This window comes from Heteronotia binoei, chromosome 4 (assembly GCF_032191835.1).
Source record: "Heteronotia binoei isolate CCM8104 ecotype False Entrance Well chromosome 4, APGP_CSIRO_Hbin_v1, whole genome shotgun sequence".
Taxonomy (NCBI): domain Eukaryota; kingdom Metazoa; phylum Chordata; class Lepidosauria; order Squamata; family Gekkonidae; genus Heteronotia; species Heteronotia binoei.
The window spans coordinates 131,472,268-131,495,564 of NC_083226.1; the positions used below are offsets into that span (position 1 = coordinate 131,472,268).

The 23,297-nt window shown below is 39.0% G+C and overlaps 1 protein-coding gene across 8 annotated transcripts in view; it reads left to right on the forward strand.

Annotated features, from left to right (window-relative positions):
* The window catches only part of SSBP2 (single stranded DNA binding protein 2), a 167,479-nt gene that overhangs the window by 97,716 nt on the left and 46,466 nt on the right, over positions 1-23,297 (forward strand). For 6 of the 8 annotated variants that reach the window (XM_060235751.1, XM_060235747.1, XM_060235748.1 and 3 more), the window contains one exon: positions 13,243-13,332. The exons of the other annotated variants lie outside the window; for them this stretch is intronic. In XM_060235751.1, coding sequence (XP_060091734.1) covers positions 13,243-13,332 — 90 coding nt within the window. The remainder of the gene's footprint in view (positions 1-13,242; positions 13,333-23,297) is intronic. 8 annotated transcript variants of the gene reach the window in all.

The window sequence follows — 23,297 nt, forward strand, 5'->3', positions numbered from 1 at the left end:
CTTTTTTTCGAATTCCTGGATAACAGAGCAGATTTCTGTCACAAACTTCTCATTCTGAAAAACAAAATTTCGATATTGTCCCAGATGGTCCTGCATATTAGGAAAATGATCAAAAGTGTTGTTTGCAAGGTCAGTCATCATTAGCTCAAATTTGCACTTGTGGGATGAAACTGTACTCATCATCTCGCCAATGCATTTGTTTTTACCTTGTAGTTCAATGTTCATATCACTTAGTTCGCCTGTAAAGTCAGCAAGAAATGCCAGATCACATAACCACTCCTCATCTTCCAACTCTGCTTTGTCATCTCCCTTCTCCTTCAAAAACCTTATTTCATTCAGCAAATCACGACATCTTTGCAGAAATTTGTGCCTAATTAGCCACCTTACATCTTTGTGCAAAATGATTTCCGCTGCTCCTTCATCAAGAGTAAGATTGAAAAGTCGTCTTTGAAGTGATCTTCCATGAATTGAATTTACAATTTTGAAAGTGATGTCCATGACAGTCTTTGTATTGAGTCTCTTGCTTGCCAAAACTTGCTGGTGAATGATACAGTGGTAAGAAAGGAAATCTGGAAAGTCGTTATGCTGTCTACAGAGGCCTATGAAACCATTAACCTCACCTGTCATTGCTCTTGCTCCATCAGTAGTGACAGAAACAAGTTTATGCAATGGAAGATTACACTTTGTCACAAGAGAATGGAAAGAGCTGAATATTTCCTGAGCAGTAGTTCTCCCTTTTAAAGAAATCATTTCAAGTAGTTCTTCTTTAACACTGAAGTCTTCAAAAACTATCCAGATAAAGACTAGTAACTGGGCTATGTCTCTTATGTCTGTAGAGTCATCCAGTTGGAGTGAGAAAGCAACACAAACTGAAACATCCTCCAACAATTGTTCAGTTGTGTCTCCACACATCTTTTCTATTCGCCACATGACGGTGTTTCTTGACAATTGTACATCTTGAACAGCAGCTATGATCTCTTTCTTATTCTTAAATCCAAAAAGATTGTCTGCTGCTTCAAGAAAACAATCATTTACAAATTCTCCTTCATTGAAAGGTTTGCATTTCTTTGCGATCAGGTTGCTGACCTTGAAGGATGCCATGGTTGCATTGGCCGAATGTGACCTGGGCTTCGCTGCCAATTTAGAATTAAGTTCTTTGAGCTTCAGTTTACGAATTTCACTTTTGGGTGGAAAATCAGCATCAAACTTATTACTATGCAGAGCCTTATAATGATGCTCCAGATTACCCTTTTGGGGCAAGGATACAGCAGCGGTACAAAGTAGACAACAACACTTGTCTTTCACCATGATGAAGAAGTAGTCCATTTCCCATTCATCATGAAAGTGGTAGGTTTTGCTCTTCTTTGGAACACTCATCTTCGTTATACTGGGGCGGCTGGGGTGCTAAGTTAACACTGACTGAATCTGGTCCAAAACTGTCACTGTCCCAAAGTATTAAAAATCAACAGGAACTGAAGACCTCTGGATGATGCCAAAACCACACATGCAGTTCTAAAAGTAAAAATAAGAATTCATCATACTGGCACCAATAATCAAATACCAGCACACCAAACAGTCATTAAAAAAACCCCCAAACACCTGTCCAGCAAACCATGAGACCAAGTGGGGCTGGTGATCTACCTCTGACCCCCCCATGATCTTCTGGCAGATCACAATCTACCTGTTGGACATACCTGCCATATAATAATAAAATTACATTATTAAAGATGTCAGTGCTGGTAGTTGTATGTATTGTGACTGCATGAAAATGTTTTTGCCCAAAAGATACAGAAGTTGTTTTCTGCCTTCGTTTGTTTTTTCCCACCAGTCAGATGGAAAAAAATGTGCTAAGGTAGCTTGGAATACAGCAGTTTGCAACTCTCAAGTATCGGTTATATTTGAAAATTTTCTTATAGAAAACTAAGAAACATATACCGTATTTTTCAGTCCATAAGACGCCCCCCCCCCCAAAAAAAAGGGGGGGGAAGTGCGTGCGTCTTATGGAGCGAATACTAAAAAAGGAAACGAGGCGGGAGGAGGGGGCCTGCAGCCCCCGGGAGACAAGCGCCGAGATCGCTCCCTCTGCCCCCACCGCAAACCCAGCGCTTTGCGGGCGCCAGCGGGACATGAGGCCCTTAAGCAGCGGAGGGGGCGGCATGCTTCCCCCGCGCCTGCGTGCCTGGCTGGGAGACAAGCGCCGAGATCGCTCCCTCCGCCCCCACTGCAAACCCAGCGCTACGCGGCTGAGGCGGCCAGAAGGCTGCAATGGTGCCCGCATCCCCGACGGCTGTGCTGGGAGGCGCGGGCAGCGGAAGATGGCCATTTTCGCACGTAGACGAAGGTGCGTCTTATAGTCCGGTGCGTCTAATGGTCCAAAAATACAGTACTTTTAGCTTCTATACATATGCCAGATATTGCAATTTTAAATGATAATTACCTTATAAATGGGGCATTTTAAAGTTTCTAAATAAATAAGAGTAATTATTGCACATATATTTCTATTCCCCCCATTTTTTTCTGGAGAAAAAATGGAGTGGAAGACTGCCCCTGTGGCTACAAAATTTTCAGAAATGTAAAATCTCTTGGTCTGCTTACTGCCAATTAATCATAAGTAGCCTTCCCACTAGATGCAATTGATAAGGATGGGTCAGAAGCTAAATGTTTTGGGGGAAGAAGCTCTGTTCCTTTACTATTCTATCTGATTTTTCATCTGTCTTGTGTGAATATTTTGCAGTATCAGTATTTCCCGTGGAAGAAAGTCATTCCAATTTTACAATACCGTCCTGTTAATAAAAGAAATATGGTTAGAACTATGCATCCAGAAGCCCTAAGTTACCTCTCCTGTTCATCTATATATCCCATTTCCTGGATGAAGCAAGAACCATTAAACAAAGGCCACCCCTAATCATGATAGAAACAGTGTATCAGGGTCAAAACTTCCTCAAAAAACAAATGTAGTTGTTAGTCCATTATGGCTTGAATCATCCATCCACAGCCTGCTGTTATTTATTCTTCATACTAGAAATAGTCTGAAAACATTCCTGCTGATTTAGGAATCCATCAAACTTGGTTTCTGTGTCATCAAGTTTATTGCTACCTTTCCACTACAGCACTTCCAAATGGCTGTGTTAGGATTCATTCTTTGGAAGAAGTTCAAGACAAAAAGAAATACTACTTTACACAGAGAGTGATTAAAATGTGGAATTACCTGCCAGAGGATGTAGTGATGGCCACAGGAATAGACCAATTTAAAAGGGGATTAGATAAGAATCATGGAGGGTAGGCCTATCAGCAGCTACTAGCCATGGTGACTGAAGGTAATCTCCACATTCGGAGGCAGTCAGACTCTGAATCCCAGTGCCAAGAGATAACATCTGGTGAAGATTTCGGCCTCTATATCCTGTTATTGGCCCTCCAGAGGAACTGGTTGGTCACTGTGTGAGACAGGATGCTGGACTAGATGGACCATTGGTCTGATCTAGCAGGGCTCTTCTTATGTTCTAACAAAAAGGAGCTATAGAACAATACTACCTTCCCAATATAGCATAGGCTTCTACTCCTAGTACCTCATTGTGCTAAAAAAGATGGAGGATTATGTCTGATCCCAGAGGAGTCAGTTAATACCAGCACTTGGTTTGCATCCAGACTTTCAGATGTATAGTTCTACATCATTACAAGGCAAAATATTCCCAAATAACTATGCTTTGAAACTCTACAATGGGCTGGTTGGTCTTCCACTAAACGAGGACCACAGCCTTTCCACCCTGGCACTCTTCTCCATTAAGCACCTTTTGAAATTGTTAATAGGCTTTCAGAGCCTACTTGGCCTCAGGGCCTCCACAATAGCTGTGAAGTTTGAGTTTTATTGTTGAGTGCAGTCCAGTAGCTTTCTGTGAATGTTGTTTTGACTATCTTATGATTTTTTTATATAACTATCTCAACAGGTTCAGTCTTTTTAAAAAACATGTTGATGTGACTTATTTTTCCTGTATTCTGTGTTGCAGTAGTAATGAACACAGCTGTTCTTTATGCTTTTATTCTTTAGTCAGAAGGCGTGACTACAATTTCTGAAACTCTAAAAAGTACATAACTAGTTCTGTAGAAGAGTTCATGTTTGTTTCGTCTACAGTGAGAGCAATACATCATAGCTAAAATAAAGCATGTTTGTATAATATAAAGCTGGACATTGTATTATTAATTTGTTTTGATAAAAAGATGATATTGGATTTATATCCCACCCTATACTCTGAATCTGAGACAGCTATGGCTGACCCAAGGCCATTCCAGCAGGTGCAAGTGGAGGAGTGGGGAATCAAACTTGGTTCTCCCAGATAAGAGTCTGCGCACTTAACCACTACACCAAACTGCCTCTCTACTTCTATAACCAACGGGAATTATAATATATAAATTTGTTTTTAATTTAATTGAAGCTAGAAATTGTGAAATATTTGATTTTATGGTCTATGAATGCCTAGTTTACCTCTGTTGCTTTAGCATTGTAGTTCTGCCAGTACTGTTCACCTTTTTGAACAATTTTCCACTCCCTTTGTATTTTCCACTTCCATCGAAGGCCAATTGATCATTTAACACACTGCTGGTGAACAGTATTGTTTGAAGCAGGGGTGTCGAACTCATTTGCTATAAGGGCCAGATCTGACATAAATGAGACCTTGTTGGGGTGGGCCGTATGTGTACCTATTTAAGATACGGGCCATATGTGTACCTATTTAAGATAGGGATATAAACTTTATAAAGGACACAGAAAAAGTTTTTTTTAAAAAACAAACTTAAAGCATTAGCACTCATTGGTCTTAAAAGTGCTTTCTTTGTATTTCTCCCATGGGATCCAGGGAACTGGGCAAAGGAAGTTTGGGATCTTTCCTGCCTTCTCCATGGGACCAGGAGAGGAAGGAGCCTCAGCCAATAGAAGGAAGAGAGATTTGGCTCAATAGCTCTTCTGTGTGATTGTGATAGCCTGGCAAATCAAGCTCTTCCTCTCCCCCCCACCCTTCCTCAGCCAATGGAGAAAATAGAGGTTTTGTTCTGTAGCTCCTGTGTGATTGAGCAAGCCTGGCAAAGCAAGCTTTTACATAGAAGGAAGCAAGAGAGAGGGAGAAGGAAGCAGATGACAGCCAGTTGCTTGGGGGCCTGATAGGAGCCCTCTGGGGGCCTGATTCAGCCTCCAGGCCAGATGTTTGACACCCCTGGTTTAAAGTGCCTCAACAACTGCTGTTTTCGTCTGTTAAGTTTTAGTTCATGGAGTGGCTTTAATTCAGTTGAAGATTTTTTAGATGATTTATTGGATTTTATATTTTATATAGAACTTAAGTAAAGCTTTGGGTTTTAAGATGACTTGCAATATATAACGTTATCAACAACTTTTGATTTTATTTTGAACATAAAACAAATGCATACAGATAACACTGGAGTATTAGTTTAGTTTATGGCAATAGCATTTGGAGCTGTTTGATATCTAAAATAAATATTGCTGTGCGGTTACATGTTTTGCTTTATAGAGAGTTTGGTGTCTTACAATATCCTTTTTTTAAAAGGGGAGAAAGTTTTATATTCAGTACTCACTTTTAAAACTGAGTGCAAAAAGTCTAGTGATTAAGGCAATCATGCTCCTTCCCAGTTCTCTGGACTGCAGTTGGCTTAAAATGTGCAAGAAACCTGGAGTTCTCAAGAATTAATTAAAATAGTCTAGACCTTTGCTATTCAACTGTTTACCAACTGGCAAGCACCTTCCCTGCTTAAACCAATATGGTCATTGCAGCAAAAATGGGAGTCCTAAGCTTTGGAGGTCTTGCAGATTAAAATCAACACCTTTATCCATAATCAAATCATGGATTTAGTAACTTTAATAACATTAATTAACTTAATTGCTTTGTTAATTAAAGTAATTAAGCTTGTATTAAACTGTGCAAAGCAAATAATTGCTTCTCTGCTAGCCGGTAGACTTCCTGAAGCCACTACAACAGGAACTATGTGTACGTTCACTTACTGTTATTACAAGTTCCTGCTTAAGTTGTTATGTTGATGTTTCCTTTGTTATTTTAGTTGCCTTTCACCTTATAAAGTAAGTAATGATTATGGCTAAAGAACTACAAGTGAATGCTACTGTTCCCATGCTTTATCAGGGTGCTGCTGAACTATTTTTCTTACTTTAAAGTTGAAGCGATGTTATGGTTCCCCAATGCTGAAACATATTGTGAAGCAATCCAGTGTTTCCATTGCCTTGTCATCTATGCCACATTAGAAGTATGCTCAATTGCAGATAGCATACCTTGTGGACTTTCAGTCTGATCATGTTCCAAACATTTCTGGTCCTGAGAATATGGAATTCATGTGGACAGAGAACTACTTTCATTTATGTCCTTTACTGAAAAGTCTTGCTGCAGGTAGCAAGATGCATCCACCTTTAAAATAGGGCTTTCAAATAGGGCTTTTTTTGAGCAGGAATGCACAGGAACACAGTTCCAGTTGGCTTGGTGTCAGGGGTGTGACCAAATATGCAAAAGAGTTCCTGCTGGGCTTTTTCTACAAAAAAGCCCTACAAATAGTTATGCAATTGGAAATATATATCCAGATATGGCTGGAAGTAGCTGACCTAAACCTGCTTTAAAGTGTTCAGAGTTTTTCATACTGAAACAACAGTCTTAGTGCAAATTTCTTTTTGTAGGGACAGAAGATAGTTATACTTTATTCTTTCTGTTTACTGTATATTATACCATACCCATTTAAGATACTAGCATTATTCACCTCTTAATTGTTTCCAAGTCCTAGCTATTAATATTTCTCAAATGCTTAGATCTCTAAATAATTTTTTATATAGAAGCCAAACTATAGGTATGTTTGTGGTATTCCCATGTGTTGGGGCATCCCCAATTCTTACAATGTGGGAAAATATTTTAACTACAGCGTGGAGGGAGAAGCAACAACCAGTCTTTGCTACGCTAAGCTCCTTTTATCCTCTAATGGAATCTAAGTAACCCTGTTGGGATAAGGATAGCCTAATGTAGTTTGTTTGAGGGGGAAAGTGCAAGTGGAAGAAAGGTCACATCCCCACTCTTGACTACTCATACTGCAATTCAAATCTGCACCCTAGGAAGGGATACATTTTATAGAAATTCAGCATTTATTGAGCCATGTGCCATTTTTCATCTAATTTTAACCTGTACTCAGGAGACTGAGGTAAGCTGTGGTAGTAGCTGCTGAGTACAAAATATTTGTGTTAAAAAGAGTCAGCTGTCTGGATGGGGATGGGTGGGTGTTTTGTGAGCTATTCTGATTTAATTTGTATTTTTGTGCTCTTCCAGCCTCCAAAAACAGCACCATGTAATTCTTTGTCTGTCAACACTTCTAACACATATAGTGAGCAGGCCTTACCACAGGCGTCCAGACAAATATTTTCTTTTAATCTTTTGTGCCCCAAGAGCCCCCCTTCCATGTGCATTTGGTAGCTGTGACAGCAAGATGGTGTTGGGCTAGGGTCCTGTAGTGCCCCATATTATTCTGCTGTACTTCTTTCTGCTCTGGCAGAAAGGACAAACCCAACAGAATGCTGGGTGGAAGTTGTGTGATCTGAGCTTCCAGCTTTAAAATAATTACCAGGCATGATTCTGGTCTTGTCACCAGCACAAGGGGAAGGAGGTTTACGCTCTCTCCCCCATGCCATTTTCCTGACCTGAAATACCCCAAAGGAGCCCTGATTTGATTGAGGTTCTTCAGGGTCATTTAAGACTTTGAAAACAGCAGAGGCAGAGGGAAGCTTGAACCCTGATTCTGTTCATGTGGTGTTGTTTATCATAATCTGGTTCCCTTGTGCCTGATAGTTGCACTAAAAAAGCCCAGCATTTTTGGGAGCTAGGATCATGGACTACCCAGTGTTGTGTCTTGTTTGGCCCTAACGCATTCATACCTAGTCACAGCCAATTGCATGGGTACAAATAGGTCATCTTTTGTAATATTCATTTCTACAATGAACCATAGGCCAGTCACACCATAGCTTGCATTTATCTTCATCTAACATCATTGGATTGTGTTTACTTTAATGTAGTGTTATCTTCTTCCTGGATGCAGTTCAAAAAGCTTGTTCTCTAGAGACATCTCTGAATTACAGCTGAGGCTTTCCCTAATGATAGTTATGAGCTCAGCAAAGTTCTTAGATATTAAAAACAAGAAATATATAATAAAATCATAGTTGAATGTATATGAATATGTTATTTGAAATGCATAAACTAATTTCAAATAGACACAGGTTCAGGGATGCTATCCATGGTATGGGATTCTGAACCCCGATAGCAGAATTTTTTCAGTGTGTCTATAAAACCATGACACACTTACAAAACAGCAATGTTCAAGTGTACAGATTGTGATAATTTTGCACAGATTATAAACTATGAAACATGTTAGTAGTGGTTTCAGACTATAAATAGGCCATAATGATATGTTGTTTAGTTTGTAAGGCATACTATTGGACATGTTTGATCACTGAAGGATAGCTTTCTAGATTTCTAAATAGGTTGGTTGATTTCTATCCCTTTTACTTTAGCATTGCACAGGTGCCTTCATTATTTCCTTAAAAGGTCTCTCTATGTTGGACTAATTCATGAGTTTGTGGGGTATAGATTTCAGAATATTGCAACTTTCACAGTAGTGTGTTTTACAATAAGAAACTTTTTAAAAGTATGACAAGCAATATTTCTCAACTTCATCTTATGTATTAATTCTTGTTTTTTTAGCTGGTTGGGAAGTGCCACCTTTCACTTAACAATCAGAATGGAGTGGTGCTTTGCAGGGATCGTTTTGTAGAAAAATAGGTGGTGGAGCTTATTAGCATAACTCATTAGCATATGCTGCCCCCCAGCCAAAAGCAATCCGATGAAAGAAAGGAGAGCCCCAGGTTAGCGAGGCCTGCTTGGGCTGGGTAGAGATCCAGCCAGTCCAAGAAGGCCTTCCCCGCCTGGGGCTCTCCTGGGCTGCCCTTCCCCAGTCAAAAGGCCAGCAAGCCTCCTGCCACCCAAAATCACATACGTGGAGAAAGGATTGTGTGGGCTTCTCCGGGGGTTAATGAGGGCTGCGGCAACGCCTCTGGTGGCTGCCTGGCTGCCTGCTCTCCTAATCCAGGGATTGTTTTGCAGCTGGCACTTGTCAATGGACAAGGTAGGTGGGGAGGAAGAGGGGGGACACTCAGGTTCAGGAGCCTGTGCTCCTGTGAGCTTCTGATGAATCTGAGGCCTGGTGCTTTGCAAAAATATGTCTGTCTCCATTTAGAGCCAGGGAGGAGAGAAGGAGGAGGAGACAAGGACAGCTGTCTGGAGCAGCCAGGCTAAGAGATGAAGGCCTTTTTAAAAATCTTGTGTGGCTTAGACTGGCTGCTATCTTCAGAATGTTGAACCCCATCCTGGTTATTCTAGGCAGGATAGTGTGGGTAGGGTTTTTTTTTTAAATTCTAAAAGATTCCCATTCTCATTGCAAATGGGAGAAAGAAAGCTGATTAGACAGCAAGCAAGAAGTAGTAGTGTTAAGAATGTGGAATCAAACCCGGCTCTCCAGATTAAAGTCTACTGTTTGGAGAGCCAGTTTGGTGTAGTGGTTAAGTGTGCGGACTCTTATCTGGGAGAACTGGGTTTGATTCCCCACTCCTCCACTTGCACCTGCTGAAATGGCCTTGGGTCAGCCATAGCTCTGGCAGAGGTTGTCCTTGAAAGGGCAGCTGCTGTGAGAGCCCTCTCCAGCCCCACCCACCTCACAGGGTGTCTGTTGTGGGGGAGGAAGGTAAAGGAGATTGTGAGCCGCTCTGAGACTCTTTGGAGTGGAGGGCGGGATATAAATCCAATATCTTCTTCTTCTTCTTCTTCTTCTTCTTCTTCTTCTTCTTCTTCTTCTTCTTCTTCTTCTTCTTCTTCTTCTTCTTCTTCTTCTTCTTCTTCTTCTTCTTCTTCTTCTTCTTCTTCTTCTTCTTCTTCTTCTTCTTCTTCTTCTTCTTCTTCTCTTAACCACTGCAGCACACTGACTCTCTGAGTAAAAGGTAAAGGTAGTCCCCTGTGCAAGCATAAATTGTTTCCAACTCTGGGGTGATATCGCATCACGACATTTTCGCAGCGGACTTTTTATGGGGTGGTTTGCCATCATCTTCCCCAGTCATCTACACTTTCCCCGCCCAGCAAGCTGGGTATTCATTTTACCGACCTTGGAAGGATGGAAGGCTGAGTCAACCTTGAGCCGGCAGTTGAACCAAGCTTCCGCCAGGATCGAACTCAGGTCATGAGCAAAGAGCTTGGACTGCAGTACTGCAGCTTTACCAGTCTGCACCATGGGGCTCCTTGATTCCGTGAGAGACTGATGCAATAGCCCAGAGTCCCACAGGAGTGTCACAGAACCCCTAAGTGGTCACATTGGGCCATCAGCTAGTACTAACTCCCTTATGCAGTCCCAGGCCACTTGATTTTTGGTTGGTATAATTTGATGATAGAATGTTTACTGGTTTTCTTCATGCTGAACATTAAAAAAACTGTTACAAAACCTGAGCTCAATGTGTTTTCTCTCATCCCATTTCTTGTTTAGCTGGGGAGGGGGGAAATGAAAGCATAACCTTTGGTCAGCCTAATCAAATTTAGTTTTCTTATGTTCTCAGAATTACATGGCACACTTCCTTAAACTGGTTACTGTGCCAAAAGCTTGAAAATGTAATTTACAGGTGTACTTCCATCTGCTGGGTGCAAAAGTGACATCCAGTGGCTGGTTAAGTTAATTAGAATAAGTAGTATTCCAGGGAGCAGATATTAGCAATTCATTAATAAAATGAAAGTGAATCTTTTGTTCTGTGCTCATAGGTTTCTTATGTTATAAGTCATTGCTTTATAAAATTCACTGCTAAGAGGAAGATTTTACGAATTAAACATAACCAGCTTCTTAATACAATGTTTGATTCCTTTTTTTGTAACAGTTCTCTAGTGATTTTCAGGCTGTATCCCTACTTAGGTCGATGCTGTTCAGAAGTAGCCAGCTTTAACTTCTGCTTTACTTAAATTAATAGTTCTTTATTTTAAAAAACTAACAATTTGTTCTAAAACAGAGGGTATAGCAGAATCATGAACCCAGTCCATTAATCCGTAAGCAAATCCTGTTTGAAAGCTTGTGATGATTTTTTTAAAAAAAGATTAGATCTATTTTTAAAAAGAAAAATAATCATACAGTAGGTACAAAATTATAAACCATATCTCTGACAGCACTTCAAAATATAGTTAAATCCATTTATATTGAATGTTATAATATTTCTTTAATTTAAAAAATGCTTTAAAGGTTTTTACATTTGCAGCAGCCCCTTTGAGGCCGACCACCATTACTTCCATTTTAATATGGAGGCAGAGAAGTGAGGTCTTGCACAGCATCATGCAATGAATCCATCCATGGATGATATCATTGCATAGGGGAGTTGGCATTTGGACCAGCCTCTCTACTTCCAGCTTTCTGTTAAGTGAACTGTACTGGTTATTTGTTTTTGTGTGTGTGTGTGTGTGTGTGTGTTATCACTGTGTATGGCAAATCATAGAATATAAGACCAGTGCCTATATTTGTCTGGACAGGAGCATATAATTAAACATTTGGCCTTGTAGAAATTAAAGGGGAAGAGAGGGATATGAAGATGGTGTTTAATTTGAAAAAATGTGTCCACTCTTGTTATAGGCACTTAGGCTTCTTTTTAGTAGAGAGGGGGACTAAGGGGTTATGCAGAAGCTTTACATAATAAGAGGGCTTTGAGAAGCAATTTGAAGGGAGTAATAGAGGTAGTATCACACAATTGTTTGGGGAGAAAGTTCCACGGAAATGGAACAACAAGAGACAAGCAGTAGAGTTGTTCTGGAGAACTTAAAATGAAGAGTTTGTGCTATATCCATGAGCAGGCATGCATGAAACTGCCTTGTACTACATCAGATCATTGGTTTGTCAATGTCAGTATTGTTTATTTATACTGGCACCAGCTCTCCAGGGTCTCAGGTAGAGGTCTTTCACATCACCTCCTACCTGATCGTTTTAAGTGCCGGTATCAGGGCTTGAACCTGGGACCTTCTGCATGCAAAGCAGAGGCTGTTGCACTGACTCACAGTCCCTCCTCTCCCAGGAAACCAGGACAGATTTTAAGGAGGGCATTGCATCATTAATGCAATAACAGAGATGAAGATCAAGAGGTGTTCCTAGTTCAAAATAGGGTTGCCAGGTCTTACCTGTCTCCCAGCAGGGGGCCCCTCTTTGTGCTTATGTGACGTGATGATATCACCTGGAATTGGCGTTATCACACTGGGCATGTCACGAGGGGGGAAACTGTCTAGCATTTTGGAAAAAACTCTATGATAATAATAGAGTTTCCCCCAAAATGCCTGGCATGACAATGTCACTTCTGGGTGATATAATTGGACCGGTGAATTTAGACCAGTTTCGTGGCAGCGGGTTGGAAGCCCCAAAATTGGTGAAAACCTTGCCCCCAACAGAAGGCTGAGAACCATAGTTCAAAATCTTTGATATATCTTTTCCATTCTATTAGTTGAGTTGTTGCCAGCAATATTACAAAAGGACCAAGTATTTTAACTGATCTGTTTGTTTGGGGAAAAAGACAGAAGCAGAGTTATGTCATTCTTGTAGCCCCAGTGCTTGCTTCCCTGAGAAGTCATTTCTTATGATCAAAGGACCTGCTGGAGTAGCAAGGGATATGGTATGGGGAAACTTTTGGAAGAAGAGGCAATTAGTGGAAGTTGGGACACCATTGTTATGAGCAGAAGTGTCTTTTACTCACATTAGGGTACCTTTGGATCCAAGCCAATATCCCAAATATTTCTGGATCACGTTCTGCTTTTGAATTTTGGATGTCTTGCCTGGCAAATACTAAGGTTTCCTATTTAGACAAACAAAATTTTAGACTGAGCTTCAGTAGACCCATACCCAGCCACATGACTAAACTGGTATTCAAGTTAGCTAAATGAATACTAGGAATTCTTCCTTACTGCCTTTCATGTGCAATTATAAGGCCATTTATTAAAGCACCTTACATTCCCACTTAAAGTAACAATTTTGCTTGTGTACTTTTGAAAATGAGCATTATTGATTTAAAACAGGAAATTTTTGAAAAATGTAATGTAGAAAGTATTATTTTCTGCCTTACCACACTGTGTGAAAGGCAGTGTCTTGGTTTTATGCCTATTGTGCAATGACACAGGTTTATTTTTCCTTTGTTCTTTTCAGAGCGCTGCAGCAGCTCCCAGTCCAGTGCTAGGAAACATTCCCCCAGGAGATGGCATGCCAGTAGGTCCTGTACCACCGGGTTTTTTTCAGGTATTCAGAAAAATTATGATTATAGGAATTTTAGGACTTAGAAATTGATCCTAGCATTATTTGGTGCTGCTGCAAGAGAGTACTGTTTTAGCGTATACCATGTATAAATGCATAGTTTTTAAATATGAAATCTGGGGTGGGGGAAGGGAATAAGGCATCTCTGGCGAGTAAGGAAAAAGTTTATGCTGGTTTAGATAAGGAGCTGAAATTCTGAAGCAGTGGAATATTAAACCTACTGAGATAAAATATTAGATGTGCAATAACTTTAGTGTATGTGTAAGGTTGTGGCTTCTATACTAACATAAAGACTAGGAACTTGCTTTATCCCTCCTATTAGGGTTCATTTACCAGAGATTGTATATTCTTGGTACCTCGGGGGTTAGCATTTCTTATGGGAGATTATCATCCTAAAGTCCAAAACCCTGAGCTGGCAATATGTATTCTTAACAGGAATACATGATTTTGGGTATGGTCCCTTCTTCATTGTTCTGGTGGTCTATAGTCACTGTTGTAAAAGCAGTTCTAGAAACCTGCTTTATCCTATGTTGCACAAGGACTGACTTCCTGCACTTATGTGAATGGAAGCAGAAAACGGCTGTCTAATTAATCTGTTAAATGAAAAAAACATAATCCAAATGGTCATGATAGCTTGCTTCTTGTCTCTCAAAGAATGATCAAGTAAATGGAAGTGTGCATAGGGTTTGTTGCTTTTTCCTGAATAAAGATTCAGTAATGGAGCATAGTTAGGAGTTAAATTTGTGTGAACAAGAGAGAGAAAACACATGTCAAGCTAGAAGGAAGATGTTTGTCTGGAGAGGAGGCAGTTCATTGAGGTGTGTCCTGCATGGATAAAATAAAAAGTATCAGTATGATTGCATATTGGTGGCTGACTATTTTGGGCAGAGATGGAGAGGTTGTAGAACTATCCTGAACTTGGAATGTTCTGTTCCCAGGGTGGGCAAAAACTGCTTTTTTAAAAGACATAGTATATTTTTAATTGAGTTTTTAAAATTTAGCTTTTATTTTATGTTTTTCAAAATTTCAGCAAATAATGTATGTTTTTAAAAAAGAATCTGGTTCAGTACAAACATGTTATAAGTCTACAGTGATCTATCTGAAGCTTTTATCAGTGGTGTTGAGTTGAAGGCTGGTGTTCTTTGTCAAAGTGTCAATGGGCAGAAAATAATTTTTGACCTTAAGAATATAAATAAGTCATGTATAATAGTGAGCTTCCTTTTGGGTCTTGTGGCAAGTGGATCATCTTATGCATGAGATCTGTTCAGATCTGTTAACTGATCTCTGCATTTAGATTCGAGTCCAGTAGCACCCAATCTCTACAGTTACCAATATATAAATATCTGACTGTACCAACTCAATATAATGAATATTTACTTTGCTTCTGTTTAGCACTATGACTCATAGATTCTACAGAGTTTTGACCCATACTGTGTTATCCTATGCATGGCTGCTTAAGAGCACATTCACTGGAATTTATTTCCAAATAAGTGAGCACAGGCTTGAAGCTTTAGACTTCCAACCAGCAATCTGGTTCAGTGTCATTGCATGTGTATAGTCAGACAACAAATAACATCATCTATAAGCAGATACATAGCCAGCACAAACAATTTTGTATAAAGACTCCAGTTGCAAACAAAGCATTTTAATTGGTATAGCAACCAATTAGGATATGCAGTTGTTACGAAAATTAATTTCACAGTGAAAATTTAAAATTTATCATTTTGAGCAGTCATTTTTTTCTTGGTGATTTACATTCTTGTTCAAATCAATCTATGCTAGCTATTCTTTGTCCAAATTGTGTTATAAATATACAATTTCAACTGTACTCCAGTAAATGGTTACTCTCAATTTGTTGAGCTACCACTTTAAACTGTAGGCAAACAAAACCTTTTTCTCTTTGCTTCTGTCTCTACCTGTCCTCTTCCTTTCATTGATGTGATAGTGAACTTTGGTTCTGCAATCCATATTTTAAATGTGAAGGTGGCATTTTAGCATCAGTACAATAAAGTAAGACATAAACAAGTTATATTATCAAGCATAGCATGATAAGGAAAACTGACGTTTGATTCAGTAATCAAGATACATACCTATTAGTATTAACATTGTAACTCTAGTATATTTTAGTGTGTCTTCTCAGCTATGTAGGATTGCTTTAGTACTCTGTGGTTGTTAACCCTTGTTCAGGGATTAGCCCAATTTGTTCCATCTTTTGCTCAGTATGGAGTATGTTAACACCATTTTTCAACACTGCTTAAGTAATATTAGGCATATTATGCAGTCTTTCATACAGAGGACTACACAAATGATGCCCAATTTATGCTATTTTTACTCATAAAGGGGGGCTCATATGAACTGAAATGTTGCTTATTGTGCTTCTGTTGCTCGTATGTTTCTTTTGGTCTGTACACCTGCTTGTCTGCTGAGCAAAAGAGTCAGCTGTCTTTTATGAACTAGACTTAGATTGAAAGATGTTTGGTTCTTGTGCCTGTTTAGGTAGTGTACAGTATTCCTGTTTCTTCATTGGAAAGGATATTTGTATAGAATTCTTTTAAAAGGTCTCAAAATGCCAATTAAAATTGGAAGAGAAGAACTCATTCATTGTTATTTCTGGCTTCAAGCATGTTAAATCCTATCTCTTCTTCTACCCACTATAAAATTCAAATGGCTTGATTTCAGGTCTGGCATTTTTATAATATCTATCTACCTTCCTGAGTCCAGTGGGATTCTTGTCACCATGCAACATGCACAAATTTATCATATAAATATGTTGTCTTCTATTTCCCTCAATATATTGATCTTTGTTCCAGGTAGGGCATTAAGCTGTGCACTCATTCTATTTGGGGAAACTGTACCACGTACTAAACAAAAAAGTAGTAGTCGCTGGATAATGATAACACTGGCTGGAACTGTCAAACTGTCAGTATAATTGCACTAAAAAGAGAAACAATGAATAGAGTAGCCATATATACAAGAGCAAACCATTGGCTGACAGAAGGAAGAAAAGTTGTTCTCTCTAGTTAGAAGCATTTCTGTGGCTTTTTTATTGTTACTGCTTTAAAGACTAACTAGAAAGTTCAGAAAAAATTAAATTGCATCTAATGATTTCACAAGACAAAGTGGTATCATATATAAAAATTAAATTGCTACATCCCACTATTCCAGTCAAACTAGCACAATGATAGTAGTGCCAAGTATGTTCCAGTGAACAACAGGATCACTTTGAAAACCATAAAGAAAATTAATAATGTTGAACAGATTTTCATGAAAGTCACCTGTCTCTTCTGAAATGTGCAGCTGCAGAAAAGGATTAGGATATGTTCTACGTAGCATTCTCCATTAACATGGGTCAACAGCAGGCCTAGCCATGGCCACACAAAACTGTGCCTTTGGGTCTCATTACACGAGACATTAAATGTGTCTTGGGCTCCCCAGCATGCACATTCATTGGCATAACTTTACTATTTATCATGTGGATCATAGAACCCAGCTAAATCAGTGCCTGCCAAAGTTGCCTGTTTTTAATTGTCACTATCCGATTCTGTAATATGTCATATTCAATGGGCAAGTAGACTTGAGGGCATTCATGTACTCTGTGAAGACTTTTAGTTCTTCATGCTCTCTACTTTTGTGCCCACTATTTCCTGTGATGGAGGAAAATTCAGAATAGCTTTATGGGAGTACATTGTGTTCTGATGAAAAGGTCCAGCAGATTCATGGTGTATTTATAATTTTGTTTATAAATATACAGAGTGAGCAGACCAGTAAAACGGTATACACACTGCCACTGTATTAGTTTTAAAGCCGCAGCCACGTCTACCTATCTTCTTCCTACAAAAGAGAAGATCACCATTGCAGGCCCCCGAGGCTGTTTCTTGCCAGTCAGCATCAGAGGATCTTTAAGATATCACATCAAGCCAACATGAAGTATGAATGTACACAAGCACAGCTTGTTGCCAGCCTCACACATCACCTTTTCCTATTTCCTGTTTTGCATGTAGCACAGTGAAGGAATCTTGATTTAAAAATTACATCTGGTTATTTGTGACATATAAATGGAGGTACACAGCTTAACAGGAGCTGTTTTCTCACACATCCCAGGAATCAACTATTAATAAAATCCTGGTTTGTGGAAAGAGAAGGTAACTCCAGTTAAACTGCACCCTTGCATTTACATTACACTCTTTTGTGATATATGAGAGAGGAGGAGAGATGCATGCAAGCCCAGCAAAAAGTTGTTTCATGCACATTCAGGCTTAATGCTGACTTTATGTGATATCCAGATGCAGCCAGAGTGTTCTTTCACTGTATGCAGGATCCCTGCCACGTTAACGCAGATGATAAATTGGGACTGCAGTTCAGAACTGCCATCTCATGTTGCACCTGTAAAAGGCAGGAAACTATATGAAGAAAAAACTGGAGTAGTGATGAACTTGAATGATTCACATGAGAACTGATATGTCTAGAGCCATCACTTTCAGAAGTGCTGAGCTAGCAAAAGTGTATCTGGTAATAGTTCTGGATGTTCAATATATTGATCAGTAAGTATCATGAACTGATGTAAAAATATAATTTTGGTATTAGGGCCTATGTTTCTGTCTCTGAATCACTATCAGTATAATGTTTTATGGATTGTATCCTAGATAAAAGTCTTATGGATGATTTATATACTTTTTTTAAAAAAGTAGAAACCACATGCAATAAATAGCCATTTATTGCAGGGGAGGGCCTCTGCCATGTGTACCACATAGCTCTGTGGACAATTAATGTTGATTTCAAGTAATGTTCTGTTTGGGTCAATGGATAGAATAAACATTACTCCTCATAGCAGGGAAGATAAAAACAGAGAGAAGCTTTTCAGTGCAACTAGGGATGGTAAGTAACATGAATTCATCCTGTATGAGATCACAGTGATGTTGTCACAGTAGCTGTTTTCCCCCATGGTCCTCCAGTTGGTACTTTTCTTTTATTTGGAATCTTAGGTTGATTACCTAGAAAAGGGCAAGTTTGCAGTTGAATCTGCTCACTGTAATATATTCTGTAGTCAATTTCAAATGTTATGTTTACATTAGAAAAGAAACAAATGGAGAATATGTATAAGTGAGAATTAAGGCTGAGTCAAGTCACTTAACTGTTTTTATGTCCATCAGATTTTTAAAATTGTGCCCTGGATTAAATCTGAGAGCTTGAAATAGAACTCAGTAGTAATTTGAAATTCATGTGTGTTACCTGACAGTGAAATCCTTTGATGACATACCAAACTGCATAATCTAATGCATACATGTTTTCTAATTTGTTGCTGTCAGTTGAGTATAAGCACTTCTTGGTAATTTCAGTGAGGAACTTTATCAGCTACACAGCAGTCTCAAAGAACATGCTTCCAGGAACCTGCAACACTGTGATGCAATGTAGAGTTTCACAGAAATGCTGTCTTCTGTATCACATTTGGCAGTATGGAAATAGCAGAACAAAGTCCAGTGGCACCTTTAAGACCATCAAAGTTTTATTCATGATATAAGCTTTCATGTGCAAGCACACTTCATCAGGTACCTATTATATTTAAATGAAACTTAAAAAATGACAAGATCAAAACAGATCAAAATACTTCCAAATGATATCCAAGTGTTGTACATAACTTCTAAAATTGAGGGTTGCATTTCAGCTATATTAGATCCTGGAGAATTGATATCTTTGTACTACTGGACATTATCTGCATCCAAGGCATTAGGCTGTTGCAAGCAACTGAATATACAGACACATTACACTGTACTTGTATGTAAGCAGGAAGAATGGGGGGATGATTTGAAATTCCATAGCCCATTGACTGCTATTGGATGCCAAGAAATTTTTGGGAGCATGGGATTTTGCAGCTGGAATGGGGAGCTGAGAATACCCTCTGCGCAAGATAAAGATCAGTGTATTGGAACTGGCCCATTGTACTTTTCCCCCTCCTAAAGCAGTCATTCAGAGACCAGAACAAAGTTTATAACTTACTCAAAGGATGCAGCAGAACTGTTAACTCTTTTGATGCATTCTTCTTCCAAATAATCAATGGTGTTTGTAGAATGGTATATACTGATAAGGAAGGATGTGTTTACAAGTTTGAACATCCTATTTTATATGTTGTTCTTATGTAAAGTCTAATGAAAACACTATGTAAGATTGTCATGCCACCTAGTGGCTGTTGGATTCTCTGCATTGTTGCATTGGAGCAGAGTGACTATTATAGTATATGGTCCTATTATCACCATGATATATTTTCTGCAGTATATTTAATTCAGTAAGATAGATTACAGTAATGCTGTTGCCACTTCATTATTTCTGATACATGGTGCTATGGTTATTGAACAGAAAAATTAGAGTTAATGTTAAAATATAAGTTCAGCAGAATATATAAAAATAGTCATATGTATTTGTAATTTTCTATACAATAAGATTTCTTTTGGCTTACAAAAGTACCTAAAAGGTTCACCTGAAGCATCTTAATTTACCATGCACCGGGCATGTCAGTAGTTCATTCAGTAAGTTTACTGCACAGGAATATTTGTATAGCTGTAGAAACCTGTTCTCTCAGACTAATCAAAGTTTATGCTCCTGCCCCTCCTCCCCAGCTACACCCATCCAAACATTCATATTAACCCGTAGCCCATACTTTATTCAGGCTTACCCAAGACAAATTGTGGAGAGATGGAGAACATAATCAGCAAACAGTGAGGTTCCCAGTCTTAATTTTGCTGACCAAGTGTAGCATCCCAACATTATGAAATACAACTGTGGCTAATCAATATTAATCAGTTTCCGAATGTTGTTTTTGTTCTTGTTTGCTGTATTTGCTATGGTTTGTTATACTATTATCCTGCAAACAGGTGTCCAAATTATATCAGGGAAAGATATTGATATATACTGAATGGGGATGGTTATTTCTCTATTGATAAAATATTTTTTTTTCATCCATACAAGCATCTTGTATTTCCTGTTAACTCTTGAGAGCAAATCCTAGATTACTCTGTTTGAGTCCTTTTCTCTTTATTGAAACAGAATGACTCAGTACTGGGAAGGCAATGTGGTGTAGCAGTTTGAGTATTTTGCTACCACTGGGGAGACTGAGATTCAGCTCTTCAGTTTCATGAAGTTCACTCATTAATCTTACGCCTGAACATATGAACATATGAAGCTGCCTTCTACTGAATCAGACCCTTGGTCCATCAAAGTCAGTATTGTCTACTCAGACTGGCAGTGGCTCTCCTGGACCTCAAGCTGAGGTTTTTCACACCTTTTTGCCTGGACCCTTTTTTGGAGATGCCAGGGATTGAACCTGGGACCTTCTGCTTACCAAGCAGATACTCTACCACTGAGCCACTGTCCCTCCCTGTCACATTTTCTCAGCCTAACGTGCTCCACAGGATTGTTGTGAGCATCAAATGCATGCAAGGACTGCGGGCACAGTTATGCATTCCTTGCTGAAAGGGTGGAAAAAACACAATAAATAAATACCCGAAATTCATACATTTCCTTATCGAGAAGGGGGAAGAGTCACTTTGAGGCACCCATAGAAAAACAATACAAAGAATTAAAAAAAAAATTCTCCTTCTGCAAGAAAGGTGCTAGGAAAACAGGCAGCAAGCAAAAGGTTTTTTGTCGAGCCTTGTATTGGTTGGAAGTGAGTACAGACCTGAACAAAAGGGTTGATTTTTTTTTTTAGAAGAAGTATCTATGAATGAAGGACTCTTGCTGTACGAAAAGAGTTTTGCTGTTTATGGATTGGATCCAGCCATAATTTTCACTGCTGAAAAAAGGAGAAGTTCTCTTTTGACACCAAAAAGACTATGCAGAGGGTCATGGGACCTGCATGGACAAAAGCCATGTGGGATGAGGGTTGTACTAAAGAAGGGAACTGGGTGAGATTGAGAAGGAAATCCAGCAGAATCAAACCCGTGTAATGAAGGATTGTGACAAAATTGAAATATTTTTAAGAGCAGCAGTGTAAAGGCTTTTCCCTCCTCCTGTTCAACAAAGGCAGCCTAGAAAAAATGCCATCTGATTTTATATTCCTAAGTCAGCCTTGCCTCAGCACTTTGCTGAAGCTACTGTCTCCTTCAGGCTTTGTTTTCCCAGAACAAAACTTAGGCAATTGCTAGATGTAACAGATTCCAAAGATTACAAACTTGTATTTCTTCATGTAAATTTGGTGTCCTGCTGACTTCCAAAAGCATAATTCTCTAAAAGAATAAATTCTCTCATTACGAATTATGCCTTATGTTCCAATGCAAACCTAGATGGAGACTGACCCTGCTGGAGTCTTGTTTTAGTTAGATATAAATTTCTTTATATATTATAAACAACATAGACTTTAAATCAAATTCATGTACAGTGGAACTGTTATGCTAGTGGGCATCTCCACTTACGTGTGGGGCAGGTTATGCACTGGTGGTGGAAGGGCAGCATCCTTTACTAACTTGGCTTTCAAAAAACCAAACAGATCTGTACTGTCTTTGTTTCTCAAAATGACTGAATAGTGGAGACATTCTTATTACAGGTTGATGACAGATTGACTTTGTGAGGCATACAGAAGGTAAGACCTGTGCACATGACTAACTGTACAAGTGTACAGGTACAATTTGTTATTTGAGGTGTCAAATTTATTTGGTTACAATTAGGATTAAAATATGAAAAAAATGTCATAATACTACAGTGACAGTAGCTATTGAAGGACACCCAGGAATATTGCAGCATGTTACCAAACAAGGGCAGATGCAGGTGTGTGGTGGCACATATCAGATGCCTACAAACAATATCCTTATGATGACAGGACAAGACTCTGCAAAAACTGTCTTTTCAGTGGTTTACAGTAGAATGCAAAAGTCAATTTTAAGCTTCTCATGGAAGTAAGTGCTGCTACCAGAAAATTCTTAAATACATTTTCACAGCACAAATATGCATAGAGCTGCAATCACTTAAAATAATTGCTACATATTTATAAAATGTTTTTCAAGACTTGCTCTTCATAATCAGCTAGGATATTTTAAAATTTCATTGCTGCTTCAGCTACAGACTTAACCCCCTTCAGTCACCTGTCTTAGACCCAAGTGAAACATTTAGAGTTCTTTATTCTCCAAGTGCATTTACTAACTTGAGCGATTATGTGCCACAAGACTATGGAAATATAACGTGCTAGAATGAGAGCTTTAGCCCCGTCATCTCCTTAATATTAGTTTCCAAGTGACAGGCAGTTTTGCTAGTGGAACACTTACAAACAAATGACCCCCCCCCCACACACACACACACAAATATAATGTAGTTAAGAACCTGTTATGTGCCATCACGTGGCTTCCAGCTTATGGCACCCCTATGAATTAGTGACCTCCAGAATGTCCTATCAGTAGTATTGCTCAGGTCTTGCAAACTGAAGGCAATGGCTTTCAATAGAGTCATGTCATGTTGGGTCTTCCTCTTTTCCTGCTGTTTTCAACTTTTCCTAGGAGTATTGAATTTTCCTATGAATCTTGTTATCTAATTATGTGATCAAAGTAGGGTAGGGACTGTGGCTTAGTGGTAGAACATCTGCTTGGCATGCAGAAGGTTTCAGGTTCAATCCCCAACACCTCCAGTTTTTAAAGAAAGGACCAGGTAGTAGGTGAAAGACCTCTGCCTGGGAAGTTGCTGCCAATCTGAGTAGACAATACCAACTTTGTTAAACCAGTGGTTTGATTCGGTATAAGGTAGCTTCATGTGTATGATAGCCTCAATTTAGTTATTTTAGCTCCTTGATTTGATATAGAACTCACTAATATGCCTTTTTGGCAGTCCATTGTATCTATAAATGCCCAGAGTTCCAAATTCTAAGGTGCATCTAATTTCCAATACAAGGAAAACAATATTCAAATTAAATGCTATGTAGGTTCTACTGTATTTGAATTAAAAACTTGTAATGAAGCAGAACTTCAGTCACA